Consider the following 24,792-nt stretch of genomic DNA (forward strand, 5'->3'; position numbering starts at 1 on the left):
AAAGAAGTAAACACAGGCTGGGGTTTTATTTAAAGAGTGTTGACCATAGCATTTAAAGGAAACATCAGAGCAGTAAAGCAACAACTTAACCTAGAAGCTTGAATAAGAAAGAGAAAAGAGTATCTTAAATAACGATCAAAATCTCAAGAGTACGACATAATATCCAAGATAAAAATCACAAGAAAAGGGCTAAGGCCTCAAATCGAAGGCAAGATGCAAATATCCCAAAAACAAATCCTAAAGTGTATCAAAATTCAGCGGAAGACGACCAAGAGAAAGAGTAGCTATGTATGAGGACACAACTACGCTTGAAGTTCAAAATATCCATCTTAATTAGTTATCATGCTCAACACCCGCCACCGCTCGTCATCATTCAACCTGCACATAAGGAAAACACATGCAGGGCTGAGTATTTTGAAATACTCAGTGAGCTCATTGCCAAAACATTTTATAAGTTATGTCACCCTTACCAAGTGAACTCGAGTTTTAAGCAGTTATAAGAGAATATCACGAGTATCAAAAAATATATTTTCATAAACTGGCCAGTCAAAATAACTCCCCATTTTCTCATCAATTTCCACAATCACAATCTTTCCATGGTGCGACGAAAGTGTGGACACACTTTTCGCCCACGAGACCGGCCGACTAGCAAGGATGGCTCCCGATCCCCTCGTGTACACAGCCTGGTAGGGTTTGCGGCCCATACTCAGACCCGAATTCGTATAATCACATTCATAGCCCTATAGCCCAATGGAGCGAACTCACAAACTAGGCATCAGACACACAATATCACAATAATGCAAACATGGGTATGACATAACAGTTAAACCACCCTTATAACACCAATCAATATTTTTGACAAAATAAAAGAGATTTTTAAGAGTAAAGCCCACCTCGACTGCTTAGATTTCAAGTAGTTTCGCTTTTCCGTTATCCGGCTTCGCAACCAAAGTTTCACCTTTTAATCACATAGGCACATATCACAAATTAGGTTCAACACTACTCTTACTCATGCATGTCTCAATACTTTTCCCTTTTCCCATCGATTTATCTTATCATTACTAATCAATCAAGATCATGTTTATCACACAAGTTCCATTCGCATCTCCAATCTAGATCTAACATCGACATATGTCACACAAGAATATTTAGCCATCAAACACACACTACACCAACACAACACAACACACACACACGACACGCACACACACACACACACGCCGCACACACACGCCACACACATGTAACATATTCCCATATCCCCTTTATCCCACTTTCACTCAACCAAGATGCATGAGGGCTCAAGAAGACCGATTAATCGGTTAGAAAGAAGAGGGATCGAGTAGCAAGAAGAAGATTAATATAAGAATACCTTTTTGAGAAAAACGAACGGTAGAAACAAAGTATTAGACTCGGTTCTTCAAGATTCTTGGATCAAACTTCAATTCTTCTTCAAAAGATGACAAAAATATTGGAGAATGGAAGAAAAAATTAGAGAGAGTGGGAGAGAGGAGAGGGGCGAAATTTATGGGGGCTAGGGTTAGGGGTTCTCTTATTTATAGTGCTCAACAAGATCTTTAGGTAACTAAAATAGAATATTTGATAAGATTTCATTCTCCACAATTAAATAAATAAATATTGTGAAGTAGGAAAGAAGAATTAACAAAAATAGACTAGGGTATCAAGGCATGTAATTTTTGAAATATATGGCTCCCAATTAGCCAAGATTTTGTTTTTGGTATATTTTACGGAGTAGAATAAAATATCACGGAGCAAAATAAAATATTAAAAATCTCTCCTTGGAAGAATGAATTATGCGTGTATTTAGTCTTGTAAATAAGGAAGGGATTTTTAAATATCAACTAAAATAGATATGGCAAGGTCTCTTGAGGTATGGAAAGATTTGGTAGAATATTTTAATTCTAGGTATGGAAGGAGATCAAATAAGGGATCAATTAAACAATAAAATAATTTCTTCCTTCCCAACATAGTGATTTTCGAAAATCACCAAATAACAAGGGGGTTTCGATTTTTCCCTCTTTAGAATAAGGAATAATTGGGTCTTGGATTTAATTTGGATAAATATCCCAAGAATTAAATTAAATCCGGAAAAATAGAATTTCTTCTTCAAAAATCAAGGGGGTCGAAAATGGCTAGTATTTATGGAAATTTTCTCTAATATTCTCACTCACCCTCAAACAATTAATTCACCTCATAATTTAATAAATCACGTGCCACATCACATAGTCAACAAATTTGACTTTTCAAACTTCTCGGTCAAAGAAGCTCATGCAATAAATTCACTTATCAAATAATTCACATCTTCCACGTCATCAATAATAAATTTTAGGGCTCTAAAATTAGGGTTCGGAAATTCAGAATGTTACACGTAGTGTAATTGAAACTTATAAGTTGATTGAGCATGTGTTATATGAAAATAGTGATTCAGCAAGAAAAACATGTATTGTGAAGAGTGGTGATTTATTATGATCTATAACTTCTCAACTAGTACGTCTGTAACAAATCGATAAAAACATATTTTACACTATTTTAGGGTTAGACATAGCTTAAAATTAATGAATATTGCATATATTTTGCCTTTTTAGTCTATATTTCTACATTTCGTGTTTTGATATATTTGATGAGTTTTGATGGAAATATGACTATAACTCTTTATGAATTCCTATATTTCTAAATGATGCCAATGTCTCATATTTGAACGAGCTTCAAGTGGGTAATTCATACGTTTTAATCAGAATTCAATAGATAAAGTTAAAACTGCATTTACGAAACATGAGCAGTCTACTCTGGAAGTGAAGAGGTTTTGTTATAAATTCGGGATTTTCAAAATTTACCTTTTGTAGCCAAATCTCTCTGAATATGTATAGCCATCTCGCCTCTCTCGATTACCATCTTTAAGATGGTATCAGAGCAGGTTTATTCGGGCTTGAGACTCAGAAAAATATCATCACAGTCTCGAGTACCTTCCTCGACCTTTTGAAACCTGAAAAAAAAAACCAAGCAACAAGATGTCAGATTCTGAATCTGAAACCCCTCACAACAACCAATCAATAACTCTCTCAGCCAAGCAATTCGCTGAATTTATGAGACTAAATGTGTCTCAGAAAACCTCCAACCATCAACCTTCGTCCCTGGAATCGTTAGGCGAGGTGCGCCTGACGGACAAACTCAATGGGGATAATTACCACCTATGGGTAAAACTGATGAGACGAGCCATCGGTGGAAAAGGTCTGGCGTCTCACATATCCGGAGTTACAGACCCCCCTCCACCGACTGACCCACACTTCGATCGATGGCAGCAACGAGATGATTGTTGCTTCAACTGGATTATAAGCAACATCGACGCCAGCCTCGTGAACGAGGTATCCCAATACGCAACGGCACAGGACTTATGGGAAAGTCTGGCCACTACGTACGGAAGCGGTGCCGATCAGTTCCAAATTTAAGACCTGCACAGACAAGCATACAGTTTGAAACAAGGAAATCTGTCATTAGAAAATTTATGGCAGAAGCTTCAGGATCTATGGATTTCAATCGACACCCGGGATCCAAACCCGATGGATACTCCTTCAAGCATTGAAAAATACAACCAGAACACTCAGAGGCATCGGTTGTACCAATTCGTCTGGGCGTTAGACGATCAGTACGACAAGATTAAAAGGGAGATATTGAACATGGATCCAATACCAACAGCAAGGAAGGCATACGGAATGGTCAGACGAGAAGTGGTAAATGCCAAACTGATGAACCCGGAACCACCCAAAGAATCCGGAATAGGAGTCGGCCTCGCCGTTTTCGACAGGAGCCGAACCACCCAGAATCACCAACCACCACCGCGCAACCATGGCTACCGGAAAGAAGAGGACAAGTACAAATTAGTGTGTAGTCATTGTGGAGGCAAGAAACATACCAAAGAATCATGCTTCCACATCCATGGGTTCCCGGAGTGGTGGGAAGAAATGAAGAAGGCCCGGCAAGCTCGAAATCCAAATCGGAACAATGGAGGAAGCAGGGCATCAGCAGCAGTCGCCGTGGACCGAGCCACCTACGTCGAGAAATCGGCGGGCGGCGTCGGCCCATCGGGAGCAGGTGGAGGCGAAAACCAAAACGAGGAGAAATCGGCAATCACATCAGTCTCTGTGGCAAGGACATGGTCCGAAGGTAATACATCGGCGATTCTCGCCACCGGCGGTGAGGAGACGGCGAGTCTCGACGATGAACAGGGCGGCGCTAGGTTTTTCCCTCAAATTTGGGGGTCGACGGCTAGTGTTACAAAGAAAAGGGAATTATTTCCCTCAAACACCCCAAATTTCTCAGAATCTCAATCTGACCCCTCTACATTCCAAAATTTAAACATTATACCCCACTTACTCTCAAAACCACCCCAGACATTTCAGAAATTCCAAAACCAACCCCCTCATCCCAAATTACCTCGAAATCAGCCCCAGAACTTCCAAAAATTTCACATTGACCCCCAGAAAAATGCCCAGTCACAAAATTACCCCCAAACTGCCAAAACTCTACAAATTGCACCACAGTCCCAAAAATTTAAGCCCTCAATTCCGTGCAAAAATTCCTTCGAAGCACTGGCCTGTTCCTCTACCTCACAATCAGACGCTAAAGACACCCAATGGATATTCGATTGTGGGGCTACCGACACAATATCATTTGATGCATCAGACTTCTTAACCATCTCGAAATCTAGCAAAACCTATGTGCAAACAGCCAGTGGGGACCTAGCGCCAGTCCAAGGGGCGGGAACCATTAATGTTTCCCCCACTTTATGCCTATCTAACTGCCTTTATGTTCCATCATTGTCACATAAGTTGCTATCCGTTAGTCATGTGACTAAGGAATTGAACTGCAAGTTACTAATGCAACCGCGATTTTGTATGTTACAGGATATCAAGACGGGGACGATAGTTGGGCGTGGCACTGAGCGAAACGGGTTGTACTATGTGGACGAGATAGCTCAACAGAGTACTGCAATGCTGACTCACGGACCAACTGAAAGACAGGCTTGGCTTTGGCATCGTCGGTTAGGACACCCATCTATAGGATATCTTCGTCTACTTTATCCTAATTTAGTTGCTTCTATGCATTTCTTTCATTGTGAAACTTGTTTATTGGCCAAAAGCCACAGACATTCATTTAAGTTGAACAATTCTAGAATGAAAACTCCTTTTTCTTTGATTCACTCTGATGTTTGGGGCCCGGCACCAATTACTGGGGGACAAGGATTTCGTTATTTTCTGTTATTTGTGGATGATTATTCTCGTATGACTTGGGTATATTTCTTAAAAAATAAATCTGATGTGTTTGAAAAATTCACTACTTTCTACTCTCTCATCCAAACCCAGTATAACCACAAAATCCAAATCCTTAGGTCAGATAATGGGGGAGAATTTGTGAATACAAAAATGCAAGACTTTTTTCGACAAAATGGTCTAGTCCACCAAACCTCGTGTCCCTACACTCCAGAGCAAAACGGGGTAGCAGAAAGGAAAAATAGGTACATCCTTGAGATTACTAGAGCTCTCTTGATCGAGTCAAAAATACCGAGAACTTTTTGGCCCGAAGCCATAGCCACTTCAGTCTACCTCATGAACCGCCTACCCACTGGGATTCTAGACTTCAAGTCACCCTTGGATATTTTTTCCACACACTTCGAACTACCTTCCTCTCTTTCCTTAGAGCCCAAGGTCTTTGGTTGTTCAGTATTTGTTCATATTCCTAAACATGAACGTACTAAATTTTCACCATGTGCTCGTAAATGTGTTTTTTTGGGGTATGGAAAAAGTCAGAAGGGGTATCGATGCTATGATCCGACTACAGGCAACATGCACACTACCATGAATTGTGATTTTGTGGAAGGGGAATACTTTTACAGCCAATGTAGTAGTCAGGGGGAGATATCGTCGGACCATAATCCTACTAGTGACCTACTAAACTGGCTACCTAGTCAAGGGAGAAACCAGTCAGGGGGAGAGTCGACGCTTGAGTCAAGCCCTGTCACAGAAGTCGGTCCAACAGAGGAAAGTAGTGGTATCGCCGAGCCGTCTTCTCCCACTGAACAGAACGTGGAGTTAGGTGACACTGCTCAACCATCAACCCCATCTTCGATGTCGGAGGTAAACAGTTCAGATATGGATAATGTAATTGTGGAGAATACTAATCCTGACAGGAATGGTGGAGATAACTGTCTAACAAGTGGTAGAGATGCTCATCCAAGGGAATCACCATATGATTTTCCTCATAGAAGCACGAGGGGAATCTCTGCCCGGAGATACTCTCCGGACTGGAAAGGAAAGAAGGCCAGATATGCGGTGGCGAATATTGCACAAACCCAACTCACTGAAATGGCTAGTGCATTTGAAGCTGCCATATATGAAGAAGAGGAGATTCCACAAACATTTGAGGAGGCCTCAAGACATAAACATTGGAGAGAGGCCATGAAAAAGGAAATTGACGCTCTCATTAAAAATGGGACATGGGAAAAGTGTACATTGCCAGAAGGGAAGAAGCCAGTTGGATGTCGATGGATATTCATCATAAAAAGGCGTGCAGATGGGTCAATCGAGAGATATAAGGCGAGACTTGTGGCCAAAGGATACACACAAGTATATGGAGTAGATTATGAAGAGACATTCTCCCCAGTTGCCAAGTTAGACACTGTTCGAGCACTTCTTTCCGTAGCAGCATGCAAGGATTGGCCTCTACATCAATTCGATGTCACAAATGCGTTTCTACATGGTGAATTGGGGGAAAACAAAGAAGTATACATGGAAGTCCCACCTGGATTCTCTGAAGATTTCGGACTCGGGCAAGTATGTCGCCTTAGAAAAACTCTGTATGGGCTGAAGCAGTCTCCTAGAATATGGTTTGGAAGGTTTTGCCAGGCAATGTTCAAACACGGGTTTAAACAAAGCCTCTCAGATCATACACTCTTCACAAAAAGAAGGAATGGAAAGATAACATGTCTAATTATTTATGTTGATGACATGATTATCACTGGTGACGACGTAGAGGAAAATCCACAACCTAAGGGAGAACTTATTCAAAGAGTTTGAAATGAAGGACTTAGGGGCATTAAAATATTTTCTTGGGATAGAGGTGTTGAGATCAAAGCACGGGATATTTCTGAGACAGAAAAAATATGTCTTAGATTTACTTGCAGAGATAGGGTTGTTGGATTGCAAACCTGCTGAAACTCCAATGAATCCTAATCATGGATTGAAAATAGAAGAAGGGGCTGCTCTTACAGATCGAGAACGATACCAGCGACTGGTAGGGAAGCTCATATACCTATCACATACCCGACCGGATATCACATATGCAGTCGGCATAGTTAGTCAATTCATGCACCGACCTCAAGTCGACCATATGGATGCTGCGTTAAGGATTGTCAGATATCTGAAGGGAACCATTGGCTATGGAGTGTTTTTAGCCAAGAAGGATGAATTGGAGATCGACGGATACACAGATGCAGGTTGGGCAAGTAATCCTATTGACAGAAGGTCCACTGGGGGTTACTTCACCTTCATTGGAGGGAACTTGGTCACTTGGAGAAGTAAGAAGCAAAAGGTGGTAGCTCTATCAAGTGCAGAGGCAGAGTTCCGAGGAATCAAAAGTGGACTAATGGAAATCATCTGGCTAAGGAGATTATTGACAGAACTTGGCTTTCCACCTACACGGAAAAGTCAACTGTTTTGTGATAACAAGGCCGCAATCAGTATTGCAGAGAATCCAGTGCAACATGACCGTACCAAACATGTTGAAGTTGATCGTCACTTCATCAAGGAGAAGCTCGAAGGAGGGATCATAGAATTTCCCTTTGTTCGGTCCGAAGAACAACTTGCAGATATCTTGACTAAAGCTGTTCATCCCAAAGTCTTCAAGAAAATTTTGGACAAGTTGAGTATCGGAGATACCGTTGCTCAACTTGAGGGGGAGTGTCAAACAAAATCAATGGAATTAAAGGAAGAATCAACGATAGAAGGAGAAGATTTGGAGAATAATTGATTGACTAGGAATATGTGAAAATATTGTATCCTAGAATAGGTTGATATGTTTTCAATAATTAGGGACACTATCTTCCCTATATAATGAGGGGTGTAAAACGTTGAAAACATAAAATACAAATCTTCAATCTTCTTCTACTCCCAAACTCTCTGAATATGTATAGCCATCTCGTCTCTCTCGATTACCATCTTTAAGAGCTCCAACAGTGATGCTACTCGAAGATGGAAATTTAGAGCCATCGGGGTTTGTTATATAATGCTAACTTTTCTGAAATTGCTAACTTACTAACTCATCAATACAATATATATTAAAAATGTCAGCAAGATCACATTAAAATATCAACATAAATTTGTGTTGACATTATACTCCCTCCGTCCGCCATTAGGAGTCTCATTTTTGGATGACACGGGTTTAAGAAAGGTTAAGAAAAGTGGGTGGAAAAAAGTTAGTGGAATAAAGGTCTCACTTGTATATATTAGTTTTAAATGAAATGTGAGTGTAATGAGTTAGTGGAAGGTGGGACTCTATTACCATTTGTGGTAAAAGTGAATCGGGACTCCTATTCGCGGACGGACTAAAATGAAAAAATGGGACTCCTATTCGAGGACGGAGGGAGTAAATATCAATGTCAAGACCGTGTATTAAAATATCAACTGAGTTTATGTTAACATTTTTAATACACTGAGTTAGCAGACTTAGCAACTTAAAAAAGTTAACAACGGATCATATCCTTGGAGCCCTCCCTATAAATACCATATTCCAATCCATAATTAATCATCTCTAATCAATGATTTATAACAAATCGATAGAAGACTCAAAAGGTCAAATAATTTCTAAGGCAATGAGAAAAGGATTGAAGAACACGAGATTATATTGACAGATTTTTATCTAGTATTTCATTATGTTGCTCCCTCCGTTCCTGAGAATTTGTCACTTATTTCTATTTTTGTCCGTCTCTAAAAATTTTCTCACCTTTCACTTTTACCATTTTTAATTAGTAGTGAATGTCACATTACACTAATTCATTTCTACTCACATTTTATCATAAAACTAATATACTAGTACTATAAAAGTAGGACACATATGCTACCAACTTTTTCAACTAATTTTTTATTATTTAAAATTTGTATCGGGTCAAATGGTGATAAACTATTAGGGATGGAAGAGTATTGTTTTTAATTATGATTTTTGTTTAGTGTTAAATCATAAAATTCTAGGATTTGATTTATAGTAATTGTACTCATATATTCTTTTGATTACTTAATTATGATATTAAGGTTTGGTTTTATTTTATCTATTATTATGTGATAATTCGTCTGATTTTCTGACAAACTATTGGTTAATCAAGTGGTATATATGCTATAGAATCGAAAGAGGAACAGTTTATTAGATAAAACAAATAACACGATAGATAACACCGTGTATTCATAGTATAGTCCCTGCATCCTTAAATAAGCGAAACACTCGAACACATGATTTAAGGAATTGATATTTAAAGAGTTAAAGTAGATAGAGTAAAGTATGAGAGAGAGAAAAGTAGAAAAGTAGATAGAGAATAAAGTAGGTGGATAATACAGTAAGAGAAATGATTTTTTACTAAAAGCAAATGTCTCACTTATATTGGGACATCCCTAAAAGGAATATATGACTCGTTTATCTTAGGATGGAGGGAGTATTTGTTATAGTATTTTAAATTCATGTACAACGTGATGTTAAATTAGTTTTTGGAAAATTCATTGAGCAATGGTGTGGATACTAGTTTTAACTAAAAGATGAAAAGTGTTGCTCCTCCTAACAATCCTTGAACAAACTAGACAATATTACATGGATGTAATTCATTGCTAAACGAAGACCATAGCAAATTAAGAAAATACTTAGCATTGAATTAAACATGGATCCATACCATTAGTTCGTTCAAACTGTGTTAGGAGCAACAATAAATTGAATGAATAATTAAGAGATGCGATGGTTAAGAGATGAAGGGATGTAGGTGTTGTCTCTTAGTTAAGAGATGGAGTGAAACGTACAGTGGAGCTCATGAATAGTGAAGAGATGAGAGAGTTAAGAGATGAATAAGAGATAGCGTTATGGATGGCCTAAAACTCTAGCAACAGAATGACAAACTCAATAATTTGGATAAAATAAAAGAGGCCAAGCTAGGATAATGGTAGTGTTGGGACCAAAATAAGCGGATTCTTCTTATGCATAGTGAGCCCGGGCAAGGCATCAGTGTCGATAGGTGGGGCCGAGGGCGGCCCCGCCCAATCAAACGAGTAGAGAAGATTGGCCAAGGCGAGGTGTATCGACATCATCCCCATATTCATCCCGGGGCACCTCCTCTTCCCGCCTCCAAACGGGAGCATCTTGAACTCCCAGTCGGAGTCAGACACATTCAAGAACCTCTCAGGCACGAACTCCTCGGGATCCTCCCAGATCGCGGGGTCCCTAGCAATAGCCCAGCCATTAATAATGAATTTAGTCCCAACTTCAACTTGCAACCCTTCCACAAGATGAGACTCCTCCACCGTCCGGTACAGCAGCGGCGCCGGCGGGTACAGCCTCAGCCCCTCCATCACCACCGCCTTCAGATACGGCAGCTTCATCAGCTCGTCTTCTGTAATCATTATTCCATCATCTTTTCTCCCCACGGCCTCCCTTATATGCTCCTGCGTCTTCCTCATGATGTCGGGCCTCAGCATCAGAGCTGTCATCGTCCACACAATCGCGGCCGCCACCGTGTCCGTCCCAGCCACAAACAGGTTCATCAGCAGCGCCTTGATCTGGTCCCACGTGATCGAATCCGGCTTCTCTCCTTTTAATTTTAGCATGAGATCAATAATATCCGGATCACCTGAAGAAGAAGACGATGGAATGGGGTTGAGATGATCATCGATGAGCTGCTGGTAGAATGAATCCAGCTCCTGGAAATTGGTTTCGACCCGGCTCGACAAGCCGGAGAGCTTGTCGAGAAAGCCGAACACCTTGAAGTGATCGGAGACGTAGAACGAGACCATCAACGCCTGAGCCTCGAGCACGAGCTTGTCGAGTTTCTTCTTCTCGTACTCGTCATCGTCGTAGGTTTTCCCAAAAGCAACGCCGCAGATGGTGTTGCTGGCCAGGGACATCGCCATGTCGCTCAGATTGGCCGGATGATTGAGTCGAGCGTGCAGTTTGGAGATGACGCGAGACACCTGAGCCTCGCGGACAGGGCGGAAGCTGAGGATCTGTTTGGGGGAGAACAGATGGAGGGTGCACATTCTCCGCGTCTCCCTCCAGTGAGGGTTGTACGGGGAGAACGCCATGTCCACCCCGTTGTAAGACAGCTTTTGCTGAGCCAGGACAGGCGGCCGGCTGTCCTGGCTCTTCAGGATTTGTTTTGCAACTTTTCCTGATGAGACCACGAGGATTGGGGTCGACCCGTGTCTCAAGTAGGCTACGCCGCCGTACTTGTGGGAGAGGTCTTGAAGGTAGACGAGGGGTTTCGCGTTGTCGAATTGGAGCAAGTTGCCTAGCAGCGGGACCCCTGCAGGTCCTGCTGCTACAGCGTTCTTCTTCCTCTTCTTCATCCTCATCAATTTCCGAATAACTACGAATAAGATTATGATTGTGCACACAACTATCTTCATCTTTAGATATTTGAGTGATGAATTTGATTTGCCCTAGGGCCTTATTTATACTATAATATGGTATCCATATTCTTGAGATTGGTCAATACATGTGGATATGCAAATAAACATGTGTGATGTGCAGTGATATGGGTCCTACTTCGAGCTCTAAAATATTTAACCACTACCTACGCACTAGCTATGCATATTAGTTAATACATTAGTGTTGCTATACAGGTATGCCTGCACTCTGAAATTGTTTTTTCAATTCCCCAAACCATATTTATGCATGTTTAAATTGGCTCTATTAATATGCAATTTATTAAACGTTTTTATTTGAACGGTTGTATGTATGGATAAAAAGTAGTAGTAGTATAGTAGTCCAGAAGTATTGTTACGTGGAAGGAGTATATTCAACTAAATATTGTACAGATATTCTCTATCTTCGTATTTTTCTTATTTTTATAATTATGATTGATTTGACATACCACGCGTGTACCAATATTTTAATTGTATATATGAGATTAGGTTAAAACAGTACTTATAAGATTATTGTGAAATAATCCTCCTTCTGTCTTACTCTAACTTAGTCGTATTGCCTTTTCGATTGTCCAACTACAATCATAATTGAATCATTTTTTTAGGAAAAACAATATGTAACTTCTTTTTTTATTCTCATTTCATTTATCTATTTAATTCATTGGATATAATTTTCTTAATTTCTCCACTTAATCATTAGATACAATATTCTTAATTTCTCCACTTAATTCACTAATTATAGAGTAGTATTCACTTCGTCCCACTAAATAGAGTCTGAAACATTTATTTTTTTGCATGGATTTTATGTATCGTTTTGTGAATTAAGCGTGAAGAGAATAAAGTAGGAGAGAAAAATTGAGACGGTGTTGTTAATTACTAACATTTTAAAAAATGTCATATCTATAGAAGCACAATCAAAAGAAATACATCAACTATATAATGGACGATCATGCATAAGTATTTTGATGACCCTAATGCATTTCATTCAAAACATGTGAATTTATTTTATTCACTTTTGTGGTAAGTATTCTTGTTTATATAATTGCACGTGATTAAGTAAGTGGAGTTGTTATCAGAGATATTTTGCTGCAATTCTCATATATTGACCTGTTAATTTTCTCCGGTTAATTAATATTGGTACATGATTAATTCATCAAATTGAGTTGAAATACGTATTCAGAGTAGGTGATCGTCCAACTGGTCTGTCAATTTCATTAAAATTATATACTTTGATTTGGTGCAAATGAAAAAGATATCAAAAATGAAATTCACGATATAATAAGTAACTGCAACGTGAATCGTACGTAGTCCTATTATTTGTAAATTCAAGAAATCTGGAAAGAGTAAACCAAGAAAAACTGAAATATAGTTGCAACATAGATTTCAACCCACATACATTTGATTTTCCTCAGCTTTTAGGAATTAATGAAATTGAGTAGTTGGTTGCTTTCAATATGTGTCGTGTCGTGTCAGTGGAATAAGTGATGAGAAACTGGTGGCTGTGGTTTCATATGTGTGTATACGATGAAAGCTAATCCAATCCCAAATACGAGTATTACATCTTATTCACTGACTTTTCTTCACTTGTTATTGTAGTGCCAAGTCTTGGAATATGTCCCACGAGTTAAATGAGAAGAATCTCATATTATATAATGGTGTGTTTAATATGTGATTCCTGCAGATTTGCGGATCTCCAGTTTTCAATAATATCTCATCGATGCAAGAACACAAATCATTTTTTTACAGTCTCCCAAAATCTGTAAAATAATTTCAAAAAAAAACATATAAATGAAATTGTGTGAGTGAAAATTTTGAATTTTAAGTGTAGTTGAATCTTATATGTTGATTCAATTAATTACTCATCTACGAGTGTAGCCTGTTGCCGAAGCTATATGAAATAGTAGTGATTTGATTAGTAAGAAAAACATGTAATGTGGTATTATTACTATTGGTGTGTGGACCAATTGCTGCTGTAAGGTATGGACACCTCAAGATCTTAAATTACATAATCAACGACAGGTCGGCAAATTGATTTATCTATCTACTTAATATTGCCTGATAAAATTATCTTAAGGCTATGACTTTTTAGAAAATTGAAGAAAGATCACGTTTATAGCATCCGCAACAGTGCTCTTCGCCGTCTCGGTCTCGGTCTTGGTCTCGTCAAGCCGAAACGAGCTGGCGCGCCACGCGTCTCCCCCACATATATGGCACGCTCCTATTGGGAAATGAAGCCCACTCGCCTCTTTTGCCCGATTAAAAAAAATCAGTTTTAATTATAGAAATCTATTTTTAAAATAAAATAAAACTATAATTTCACAAAGATCCATACTTAAAAGTTGGATTCGCGAATTAGTGAAAGATTATACTTTATATTATACTCCCTCGGTCCCAAGGTATTAGACCAACTTTCCTTTTTGGGATGTCCCAACATATTAGACTCATTTTCTTTTTTAGCAAAAAGCATCTATCTTATTTTATTCTCCACCTACTTTTTTCTCTCTTCTCTCCCCTACTTTTTCCCTCTATCATACTTTACTCTCTCCACTTTAACTATTTAAATATCAATTCCTTAAATCATGTACCCAAAAGAAGTGAGTCTAATACTTACGAGTGGAGTACTCATTTTAGAGAAGTAAGTTTTTCATTGCTTGAGTAGACATTTTATAGATAGATTTTCAACTTTAACCTTCCTTTGATTTTGATGTGTGGCAATTAGTTTACACTTGAAAGAGAGTTCCTATTGTTTTGTACTCAGTATATATATTTGTTTGATTACAATACAAATTAATGTTTAGACTAGTGGTTAATGTGCATTAAAGAATTTTGTAGATTGTGGGTTAAAACTGTTGCTATTACGTGAATAAAATTTGAATAATGTTTATATTTATGATATAATTTGAATATTATATTAAAATTAATTTGCATGTTAAATACTCCATTTTTTATTTTTAGTGAATCACATATTTTAATTAAATTAAAAAAATAGTTTAATTAACTTTCATATAAACAAATTAAAATAGAGAATGAATATAAATGAATTAGTGAAATCCGTGAATAAGAAGAGATGAATGGTTGCAGGTGTCGTTTCTTGAATAAGAGATGAGGTAAAAATGGTGTGGAGCTCATGACTAGTGTGGAGAAGATATGGTCCAGAGATGAATAAGAGATATTGTTGTGGATGACCTTAGTTGCGGCGTGTTGTTCAAAATCACTTGTGAGATCTACCTCAGGTTTACCTTTGTTGGTTGGAATTTGGTTACTTGGAAAAACAAGAAACAAAACATTGTTTCTCATTCGAGTGTAAGAAAACTGATGGGTGAATTAGGTTTTCAATCACAACAAGCGTGTAAACTTTTATGTGATATTAGTACCTCATATAATCCAGTCCAATATAACAAAACCAAGCATGTATAAGTTGATAGATATTTCATCAAAGAAAATATTGAAAGTGGATTAATTGAGCTTTATTTGTGAGGTCAGAAAACCAACTGACATATATCTTGACTACAGATGTGAGTTCAAATTTTTGTGCAGAAATACTTGTCAAGTTAAGTGATAGGTTGATTTCTGTCACGTGTTTTTTATTACTCTATTCGTCCCCAAAAAGTATGAACAATGAGTTTGGCATGAGTTTTAATAAATAAGGGGAAGAGTAAGAGAGAAAGAGTAGTGTTGAGTACTAGACCACTTGAACCCGACCACTCCACCACTAGATCAACACACATAACACAAAGATATACTTTTATATATGAAAAAAGGTGCTCAAGGCAGCCATAACTTAGCAATATTAACATCATGAATATGCTATACAAAACTATTTCCACACTTCAATCCATACAATGCACCTGTGACTAATGCAAATTAAACTTGAAGGATCTGTATACCTTCTTGCTTACTCTACCAGGAATTTACCTGCAAGAACCAATATCTCTACTCTGCCCTCCATAAAAAATTCAACTCTGCTATATCCAGTTGAATACTCAGTGTTTGTGTGAAATGTCTATTAACCGGTAACTTCTTGGTGAACATCAGAGTACTTAATGGAGCAGAAACATAAGTTCGCCAACTAGACATCATCACCTCTTGGAGATGGTGGTGGCTGGTTATTGTGTAGACTAGGAGATGGAGGCTCAGATTGCGGGCTAGGAGATGGTGGCTCAGATCGCTGGCTAGGAGATGGCGGCTCAGTATCTCCCACCTTCTTCTGCAGGCTCCAATACATGATGCTTGCTGTAAGGGTCAGCATCATCTTCTGGTTCACCTGATACCATCAGTTGCAAAAGAAGAGGATATGAGTATTTTGCATAATACATGTCGAATATGTGGTGTGCTTATACATAAAGACAGAACCAATCTGAATATAGCATCTTCTTCAAGTGTTACTTTTGAGATAGTAAACTAGCTAGTAGATAACTTGTTTACCAATATGAGTACAAGCCAAGCAAAAAGGAGCTAAATTATATGCACATCGGTGATGTACCTCAATTATATCCTCAGGTAATAAGAATATGGAGCATCCAAGCTTTCGTGCGACACTGATTATATATGTTGCATTTGATTTTTTATCTTCATCTGCATTTACAATTAAATCCACTTTCAGTTCCAAGAAAATATTATAACAGGTTGCGAGGCAAATCAGACACAACAGACAAAAGTAGACATGCAAGTTAATTACATGGTTAAGGCATGGATAAAGTAGTACTTCCCAAAATGGAATTCATGCATATATATTTAGGAGTTAGGCCATTACTCCATTTGGCTCCTAAAATAAAACCCCTTTCTAATTTCATCAATAAAATTTTCAACCAGTCCTAAGCATATATTTGATTTATTAATCTCATTAGCTGCAACAGAAGATCCTAAATGAGGACTCCCATACCAGTTGTTCCCTTTGTAACTAGGGCCCAGTTGACCACCCTTGGCTCCACGGAACTTAAAAGCTCAAGAAAGAATCTCCCAGTTGCGAGGTTTTTATCCTGTTAATGGAAGACAAAGACAGATACATCATATACAAAATAACTGCATGATCAAGACCTCCAGCATTACCTTGAAGCTTTCCATTTGGGAACTTCTACCAGATTTCTTGACTTTTTCGTTTGCCCAATTCAGTATGTCAGCATCTCCAATTTCCTTTCCTTGAGAATGCTGTCTCAAGTTTTTTAACAGTTGGATCATGGTAAATCTCATTAACTGCCACAGAAAAGCTGCAAATGACAAACATGTAAAGTTATGTTGATGTTTAAATGTACTACTATAGGATCTTAAGTATTATTGATGAATAAACATCATGCAGGTGTCAAAAGAATGTAGTGTGAAAACATTATGATGTTAGAAAGCATGCAACTCTACTTATGGACAGATGCAGCATGAAAAGTAAAGCAGTGTTGATGATATCTACCCATAATCATTTAAAGACTGCATTTTAGACTACCTATAACCAATGGATGCAACAGAGTTTTAACATTTTGAATGAAAACAGAGATCATATTTAATGTACGAAGTTGAGCAGTCTTACATATTATGAGCTTCTTGTTTCCTTGCAAAATATCATTTCCAGCTATATTCACTAGGGAGAAGTTCAAATCCTTCCCAACACTCACAGCTTGGTTGCAATTCTCAAGTTTCTTGAACGAATTAAGAGGAGGTTTTGGAACTTGCTTCCAGTTTACAGATCCAGGAGAAGCTTTTTCAAGTACTTCCAGTAGAACACATCTGCATGCATGACAAGTAGAAGTGAATTAACTCATAAAGCTAAATGTCAAAACAAATAAAAGGAAACCTCACCCTCCCCTGACATTGTCAAATACATTATTGACGTGGGTTTCAATCCCAAGGCTGTTAATCCACAACCGGAAGCATCTCTCCTCTCGTGAAGTTTGAGCATCATCTTCCTCCATTTCAGCCATTGGTACCTTCGACTGGTCCACTGATTCTGATAGTCCATTTCTGAAACAGTAATTTTGATATTCAACACATTCCTATGACTAAACTATTGGACATTGTATAAATAGAGCATACTGGGAACACTATGCTTTATGATCTTTCTTACTCCATAAAATGAATTCAGAAATAAGCAGGTTATACCCAGAATGGATGAATTATCTTTAATCCTGTATTGGTAGTAGCCTCCCTCATGTCATTGTCTAGTTGAAATAACCATGGTATGAAAACGAATAAAGGACAGCGAGATGACCAGCATTTCACCACATATACTGTATTATATTTTGAAACTTAGCTATCTTCTTCTAACATGTAAAGCAATAGTATTATATTGAACTGTACTGAACTACTGAAGTTTTGTCTCCATAGCTGGAAGGTGAGTATCGCAGTCTACCTGTGTTGAAATATTTGAGCAACAAATGCAAGATTTAGATTTGCCGATCCCTCAACGATGTCTTTTGGAGTAACATATCTTTTACAATCTAGTTTTTCAGCTTGCTCAATGATCAGTTTTGCTCTTTCAGTCGGATCTGTTGTTTCCAATGTTGAGTTTGTGCCAAGTTCTGGGGCAAGTGCATTGAGCAGATGAGCATAAGCTTCTCCGTCCTGCAGTTAGAATGGGTATGTTGAGCTGCACAGACTAAATAATTGCAAAGTTTCTGTGACTTCTAAATAAGGCTCTTAGAGGCTTCTGCCCCCTAGTTCTTTTCTTACCTTCAAATCTGAGGAAAAATTCGTAACCTCTTTCTCGAATCCTGCTCTCTTCAGATGAAAGTTCATCCATTTCAGAAGAACTTTCTCTGGGGCTAATCCCATAAGCTCCTCTACATCCTGTGTTGGATCAATTGTGAGTGATCATGAGAAAAAGCTATCATATGAAAACAACTTTGAGAGTTCGTTACCGTGGAATCCTCCATCAGCTCAACAAGTTGAGGAGTCTTCTTTATATCAAGATCAGATAACAATTGTATCTGTTGTTTCACAAACAAGGTAAAGCAGAAGTTAGCTATTTTTAACTTATGTTATGCTACAGACCTACAGAATTTGATTTACCTTTATTATTTGGCACATCAACCCAACAACTAGATGAGGCTGCAGAAAAAAAAGGAAGTTACAATGATTCGTATCCATGCTGATGATATCTACACTACACTGAAAATGAAAGACAAAACGACAAATAGCTAGCTTACTCTAGCTTCAATCAGGTCTTGAGTGCCAATGTTGACCACAGTGCACCCAATTGCCTTTGCAGAATTGAGGCAAAGGGTATGGTTCTCGTTCCTCTCCCATGGATTTAGAACCTTCTTAGTATTGATGGCTCGCTCATCTATAGTATTAGGTACAGCTACATTTATGAGTTTACTGCATCAAATAATTACACGGGTGAGAAAAAACACAAGAAATCATTCTTGTTTTCATATTTACAGGACCAGTACCATAGAAGAACGCCATCCTTTGCCAATTCAAAGATATCATCACTAGATGGATCTAAGGGGAGATAATCCTTCAAGAATGGATCTTCTCCAAGATAGGTGTTGATGTGGTTGACATAGGAAGCCTTCTCGGATTCACTAATTATATGGTGCAGTGTAGTAGTTGTAGTCGCTTTGAGAAAGGACGACTGAGGTTTATGACCACCCACTTTATCTGAGGCCTGAGCTTGCAGGTTCAAATAATGCTACACATGTTTGAAATATAGGTGATCCTTAGGTGTCTTTATCAATATATCCAATCACGGAAAAGGAGATGCACAGAGTAATATCAAATGAAACTAAGAATAACATACATACCCTAAGGAATGATTCAAAATCAACTTCTTCATCCAAATCAGGAGATGACTCCTTTAAGATGTTCTTGATCTCATCCTCTGTTAACAATTCAGTAACCGCCTTCAGTTTCGCCAATACAGGAGGCAAATCTGCCAATATAACCTTCCCAGCTTGGTTACGTGCCGAGACAAACTGCAACCATAGCCATATTCATTTTTGAGAAAACAAGGTCCAATTGGTCAAAAGGGTTGAGGAGATATCACAGTACCTTAGATTTAAGGCCTCGCAGCTCGACTTGAGTGAATTGGCTCTGAAGCCAAGGATCGGAGACGACTACACCCACAAAACTGGACATATTCTCTTATAGCGCTTTCAATGAAACTGCGGATAACAGAATAAGGAAACTGGTGATCTATAAAAAGAAACAAGATAGATTAGGTGGCATTGGAAATGATCCTACAAACATGGGAGATTGATCTATATCCATCCATATTCTACAAACAAATCACTGTAACTTGATCATGCCAAAACGCAAATTGAGGCTATGAAGAATGTCATTTGATCAAAATTTCATAAATATATTGCATGTGAAATTAAATAACTATCTGTAATTCCTTATACAATATGAATATACATTGAGCATACGTTTTGAGTCATATCAACAAACAAATACATTGAGCATACGTTATGAGTCATATCAACAAACAATTGATGTGCTCAAGAGATATATATCGATGATTACCTTTCGATGATTTGTGGAATCAGTAGTGATATATATTGTTCACGTCAGATGAGGATCAACCCATGTCATATCTTATGCATTTTGGGATCAAATTCTAGAATGAAATATGGAAATGAAAAAGGAAATGGAAATGTAGAATGGAGGATTTGATAGGAGAAAATGCCGTTTCTTTTTATGGACATGCGAATACTCAGGAACACAAACAACTGCCTATAATGCTATTTTAAGTTCCTTTTCCTATACCTTTAAATTACTATTAAAAAAAAGAGCAAATTATAAAACAAAATCATTCAAATTTTTGACATTTTTCTTAATTGCCTCGTGGCGAAAATTTCCGACATGCTACGTGTCTGAACTTATCGACACGACGTGTGCATGTGTAGAACTAAAGAAGCGACGATGTCTTTAACTGGACATTTTGTCGACATATGGAGTAGTATTTTACATTTGCCACGTCATATATACTTTCTCAATTTAGAGATTAATGGTACAACTGAGAAAAATATCAAAGTTGATGTATAATTGGTTATGTTTTAAAGTTGCAGAATTAATCAAAAATTAACCATACTTAGTGATTTTATGGCAATTTCCTTTAAAAATAGATAAAAGATAGTAGCAAATAGTACTCTATAAAAATAGATAAATAACTTAGTCCAAGTTTTTAACATCTTTGTTTGGTAGTAGTTGTTTCTTTAATTTTCAATTAGAGCGACACCCTAATAAAAATAACACTTGTGATACTAAAAAAAACATAAAAATAAAAATATTGAACGCTGTTTATGAATATGAAATTCTAAGAAATAAAACACACTGCATCTCCGGCAACAGAACTAATAAAATGCAATTGATAGAATCGATCTCTGGCAACAAAGTATACATACGTACATGAGGGGAATCATATACATAACAATAACATGTATGATAATGAATAGCTAATCGGAAAAATTGGTATGCAGTGATCCATAGCAATTAAATTAACTCAATAATCAAAATGCAAACACAGAAATTAACCAATTGACACAATCAATCCAGATCATCATCATCAGCGGCACAACAACATCAGCACCACACCAACAATAACCGCCACGAGATGGCCGTGAACAACACTCGTCGCCGCAGAATTGGAGTGCGATGAGGAGGATGAAGATGAAGAGCCTTTATCCGAGGCAGCGGAGGGCGTGTCTGCGGCCGGGGCTTCAGCTGCAGGAGCTGGAGCCGGAGCCGGGGGCAGCGGTGGAATGTCGGTGCCGAATATCGCTGTGGGGAGGAGGACTTTATCGGTCTCGTAGATTGCGACGGGATCCGCGGCGTGGACGGCGCTGATGACCTTGGTGCTGGTCCATCCGGAGTCGATGCGGATGGTGCCGGCGTTGTCGGTGAAATTGAGGCCGAAATTGGGGCCGCCGGCGAAGGTGGGGATGGGGTTGTTGAGGCTGAGGTTCCGGAAATCGGAGAGGGAGTAGTAATGCGGGATGGCGTGGAAGGAGATGACGGATTTGAGCTGGTCCTGCGTGAGATTGGAGAGAGAAGCTGGCTTTCTGATGGATGAAAACGCCTCATCTTTGGGGACGAAGAGAGTGATTCCTTCCTCGGTTTTGTTGGCTTGGTCTTGGAATGTGTCGATCAGCTTCGTCGACTCCAGGTATTTCAGGAAAATGTGGAACGGCCCCGCCACCGATAGCAGATCAGCTAGGTTAACGTAATCGGTAGCCGGTGCCGGCGCCGGCGCCGGCACCGGAGTCGGAGCCGCCGGCGCGGGGCTCTTTTTCTGTCCGTTGGCTGATGCTGCGAAACAGAGCAACAGCAGAGCGCTGCAAACCACAACATTCATTCTTATCGATTTCAACATCTTCTGGATCTACTTGGAGCACCTCCTTCTCCTCACTCGCTCTCTGCACACATAACTCACTTGCTTTAGCAATGTAGCTAGATCTGATGGAAGGATTTGCTTAAATCTAATCTAAGCAGCTGGTGGTTAATTGGTACCAAAGCAACAGATCTATGGATGAATTTGTGATGTGAGAAGGAAAATGCGGCTCTACAACCAGATCTATGAGCTTAGAATTAATTAACAAGCAGATTTCGTTAGATTAGGTTCAAATTCTAGATCCAGATATTTAGAGTTGAATCAACAAGGTAGCAGAGCTAAATCGAGAGAGAGGGAGAGGGAGATTGAGAGTAACAAACCTGGGGGGAAAGGCAGTAAAATGCAGCAGCAGAAATGCGGCGGAGGCAGCGAAGTTATTGAGTGTGTTGATGCAGCAGTAGCAGCAGCATAAATATAGAGGAGGGAGGAGATGGTGGCAGAATTATATGGTGTTTGTTGATGAATAAAAGAATAGATGAGCTGGAGATGGCAAGGTAATTTTCACCCACCCCCACTCCAAATGTTACTGCTCAATAAAAATAATAATATATGTGTCTTAAGCATCAACCAAAATTCATTAAAACAGTTTGTTTGAAGTTCTACTATGTAGGTGGGATTTCTGCGTCAACCTCCCAACTTAACAACCCCAAAACTTGTACGCTAATAAAGCCATCTCTTGTTTTTACTACTTCTAATTTTAATAGAGGTTCTACAATTTTAACCCCCACTATTTTCCACATCCTACTTTTGAACTCCATATGTCCCAAAACATACTCCCTCCGTCCCATATAAATGGAACATTTATTTTTCAGTACGACATTTTATATATTATTATTTTGTGAGTTAATGAAGAAATAATAAAGTAAGAGAAATAAAAAGTAGAAATATGTTATTTCTATTTTAGGAAACGGTTCATTTTAAATGAGACAATCCAAAAAAGAAAACGTTTTATATATTAAGAAGATATATTTCTCATTTACCTTCTAAAAAAGGTGGACTCCAAGAAAAAAAGGTAAATTAAAAAGATAAACAAAATAACTAACTTTTTACCTTTTCTAATCAAGAAGAGGTAAATATACATTTTCAAAATGAAAGAAAGGTATAATACCTCCTCAAATACCATTTCTCTTGGAGCATAAAATTTTAAAAAGAAAATATAAATGTGGTAATTATTTCTCTTTACCTCTTCATTTACCCTTTTTTCCTTGAAGATGCTCTAATAAAGTGTCTCTCGTTATAAAAAAAAACTATTTCAATTATATTCTCGTTATTACTGATATATTTTAGTTTTGCATTTAAACTCAGTTGTCCCAAAAGTCCCTATTCCTATGGGACAGATGAAAGATAATCTAATGCGTGTAATTTAGAGCATTTCCAGTGGCAATAGGCTAGCCATAGGCCAGCCACAGCCAACAGGCTAGCCACTCTCTCTCCCTGCCACGTCATTAGCACTAAAATTTCACATGCCACATCAGCATTTTAATCAAATAGGCTAGCCTAAGGCCAGCCACAGGCTAGCCGCAATAAAAATAATTCAAAAACAACTACATTTACGGAATTAAATTTACGATAAATTACGGAATTAAATTTACGAGACATATAAGGGAAAATTCATTCATTTCATTAAAAAAAAGGTACATAGATAAAAAAAATACATGGTTTTTAAAAAAAAAAACGGGCTTCCACACACGAGCCCCGCCGCTCTCTACTCCTCATCGTCACCGCCGCCACCCGGGGTATCTGAGCCCGCGTCTGAGCCCCCCACCAGTGCCCTCGTGGAATCCAAATCCACCTGCATGTTCTCGAGCATCGATTGAAGAAACCTCTTCTCTGTGGGGTCAGTTGCGGCCCTCCACTCTTGGAAGACCTTGTACATCCGTTCGTCCGTTTTTTGACGCGATAATAAGGTGTACGCGCGTGGAGGGGGGGTGCCGAGATGACCTCTTGGGGTGATAGGGGGGATCCTCCCTCGCTGCCCGTTGCGCCCGCTTTTGGCCAACCGGGCAAGGGCGACGAGCAAAGGATGGAGGGGACGGAAACTCCGCCGGAGTAGTTCAGCCTTTGCTTCTTCGGCCACCCAGCGTCGCACCCCGCCCGGAACTTCTCGGAGTCCTTCAGCAGCAAATAGCATTCCCAGAAGGCGAACTCCTTATAAACCCTCGGCTTGGGGAACTGACTCTCCGCTATCCTTCGGGCGTCCTCCTCAGTCTGCCCACTAGTCAGCATGCGGAGGGCGTTGGTGTACAACCCCGAAAATCGGCCGACCGCGGCCCTGATGCGTTCCCACCCCTTTCGGCACTCCTCCCCGCTATAGTCCTTTCCGTGCGGGCAGTTCCTCTTGTAGGCTGCTCTAATCTTAGCCCACATGTTGACAATTCGCAACCAATGGATCGTCGCAAACCGACAACCACGCCTTGGCCACGCCGACGTACTCATCCTCCGTCCACTTCCTCCGCGTGGGGGTGTCGTGAACAGCGGGCTGCGACGACTCGCCGACCACCTTGCCCTTCCCCTTGGTCTTCTTCTTCTTCGGCGCGCCCCGACCCGCTGGAATGGGAGTGTCCGGCTCCCCGAGATCGATCCTCATCTCATGCAATGACAAAAGGTCATTGCCAGTGAACTGCATCTCCACTTGAATCGACGTGTGAGACGAAGCCGTCAAAAAATCAAGAGAGGGACGATAGACCGTGTCCCCCCCCCCTGTGACCCCTGCATCCCGGGATGCATACCGGGCTGCATCCCTCCCTGCCATACCGGCATCATCCCCATCATCTGCTGCATCAT

General features: G+C 39.3%; 2 protein-coding genes, 1 long non-coding RNA gene and 1 pseudogene across 6 annotated transcripts; all 4 read right to left on the reverse strand.

Moving 5' to 3' along the window:
* Positions 1-103: 103 nt before the first annotated feature.
* Positions 104-4,269, reverse strand: LOC125200262 (uncharacterized). 4 transcript variants are annotated; one of them, XR_016136841.1, is made up of 4 exons: positions 3,709-4,269; positions 3,145-3,470; positions 2,856-3,004; positions 104-378 (listed from the first exon to the last, which is right to left on the reverse strand). It is a non-coding gene; the product is annotated as an uncharacterized LOC125200262 (long non-coding RNA). The 4 variants fall into 4 exon arrangements; XR_016136842.1 differs by having other exon boundaries at positions 3,131-3,470; XR_016136840.1 differs by having other exon boundaries at positions 2,856-3,470; positions 3,729-4,269.
* A 5,636-nt stretch (positions 4,270-9,905) lies between these two features.
* Positions 9,906-11,708, reverse strand: LOC148930337 (6,7,8-trihydroxycoumarin synthase pseudogene; annotated as a pseudogene).
* A 3,815-nt stretch (positions 11,709-15,523) lies between these two features.
* On the reverse strand, positions 15,524-20,304 carry LOC125213927 (fimbrin-5-like). The gene is made up of 15 exons (XM_048114726.2): positions 20,142-20,304; positions 19,668-19,780; positions 19,421-19,591; positions 19,067-19,308; positions 18,821-18,992; positions 18,684-18,722; positions 18,533-18,601; positions 18,345-18,461; positions 18,025-18,236; positions 17,475-17,636; positions 17,206-17,402; positions 16,737-16,894; positions 16,570-16,666; positions 16,171-16,262; positions 15,524-15,951 (listed from the first exon to the last, which is right to left on the reverse strand). The coding sequence occupies exons 2-15, from the start codon at positions 19,752-19,754 to the stop codon at positions 15,757-15,759; spliced, it is 2,010 nt and encodes a 669-aa protein (XP_047970683.1). The 5' UTR covers positions 19,755-19,780; positions 20,142-20,304; the 3' UTR covers positions 15,524-15,756.
* A 668-nt stretch (positions 20,305-20,972) lies between these two features.
* Positions 20,973-22,518, reverse strand: FLA7 (FASCICLIN-like arabinoogalactan 7). Its single transcript, XM_048114727.2, has 2 exons — positions 22,329-22,518; positions 20,973-22,033 (listed from the first exon to the last, which is right to left on the reverse strand). The coding sequence occupies exon 2, from the start codon at positions 21,988-21,990 to the stop codon at positions 21,184-21,186; it is 807 nt and encodes a 268-aa protein (XP_047970684.1). The 5' UTR covers positions 21,991-22,033; positions 22,329-22,518; the 3' UTR covers positions 20,973-21,183.
* Between the last annotated feature and the right edge of the window lie 2,274 nt (positions 22,519-24,792).

Source organism: Salvia hispanica, chromosome 3, assembly GCF_029641045.1.
Source record: "Salvia hispanica isolate PSC_SH4W2 chromosome 3, Shi_PSC_v1, whole genome shotgun sequence".
NCBI lineage: Eukaryota > Viridiplantae > Streptophyta > Magnoliopsida > Lamiales > Lamiaceae > Salvia > Salvia hispanica.

Excerpts from the sequence above, each read along its gene's own strand:
- LOC125213927 (XM_048114726.2), bottom strand. The coding sequence starts at position 19,754 with ATGTCCAGTTTTGTGGGTGTAGTCGTCTCCGATCCTTGGCTTCAGAGC. Across the intron at positions 18,237-18,344 it reads ATTTTTCCTCAGATTTGAAG|GACGGAGAAGCTTATGCTCA; the intron begins GTAAGAAAAGAA and ends TTCTAACTGCAG. Across the intron at positions 16,895-17,205 it reads AAACAAGAAGCTCATAATAT|CTTTTCTGTGGCAGTTAATG; the intron begins GTAAGACTGCTC and ends TGTCATTTGCAG.
- FLA7 (XM_048114727.2), bottom strand. The coding sequence starts at position 21,990 with ATGTTGAAATCGATAAGAATGAATGTTGTGGTTTGCAGCGCTCTGCTG.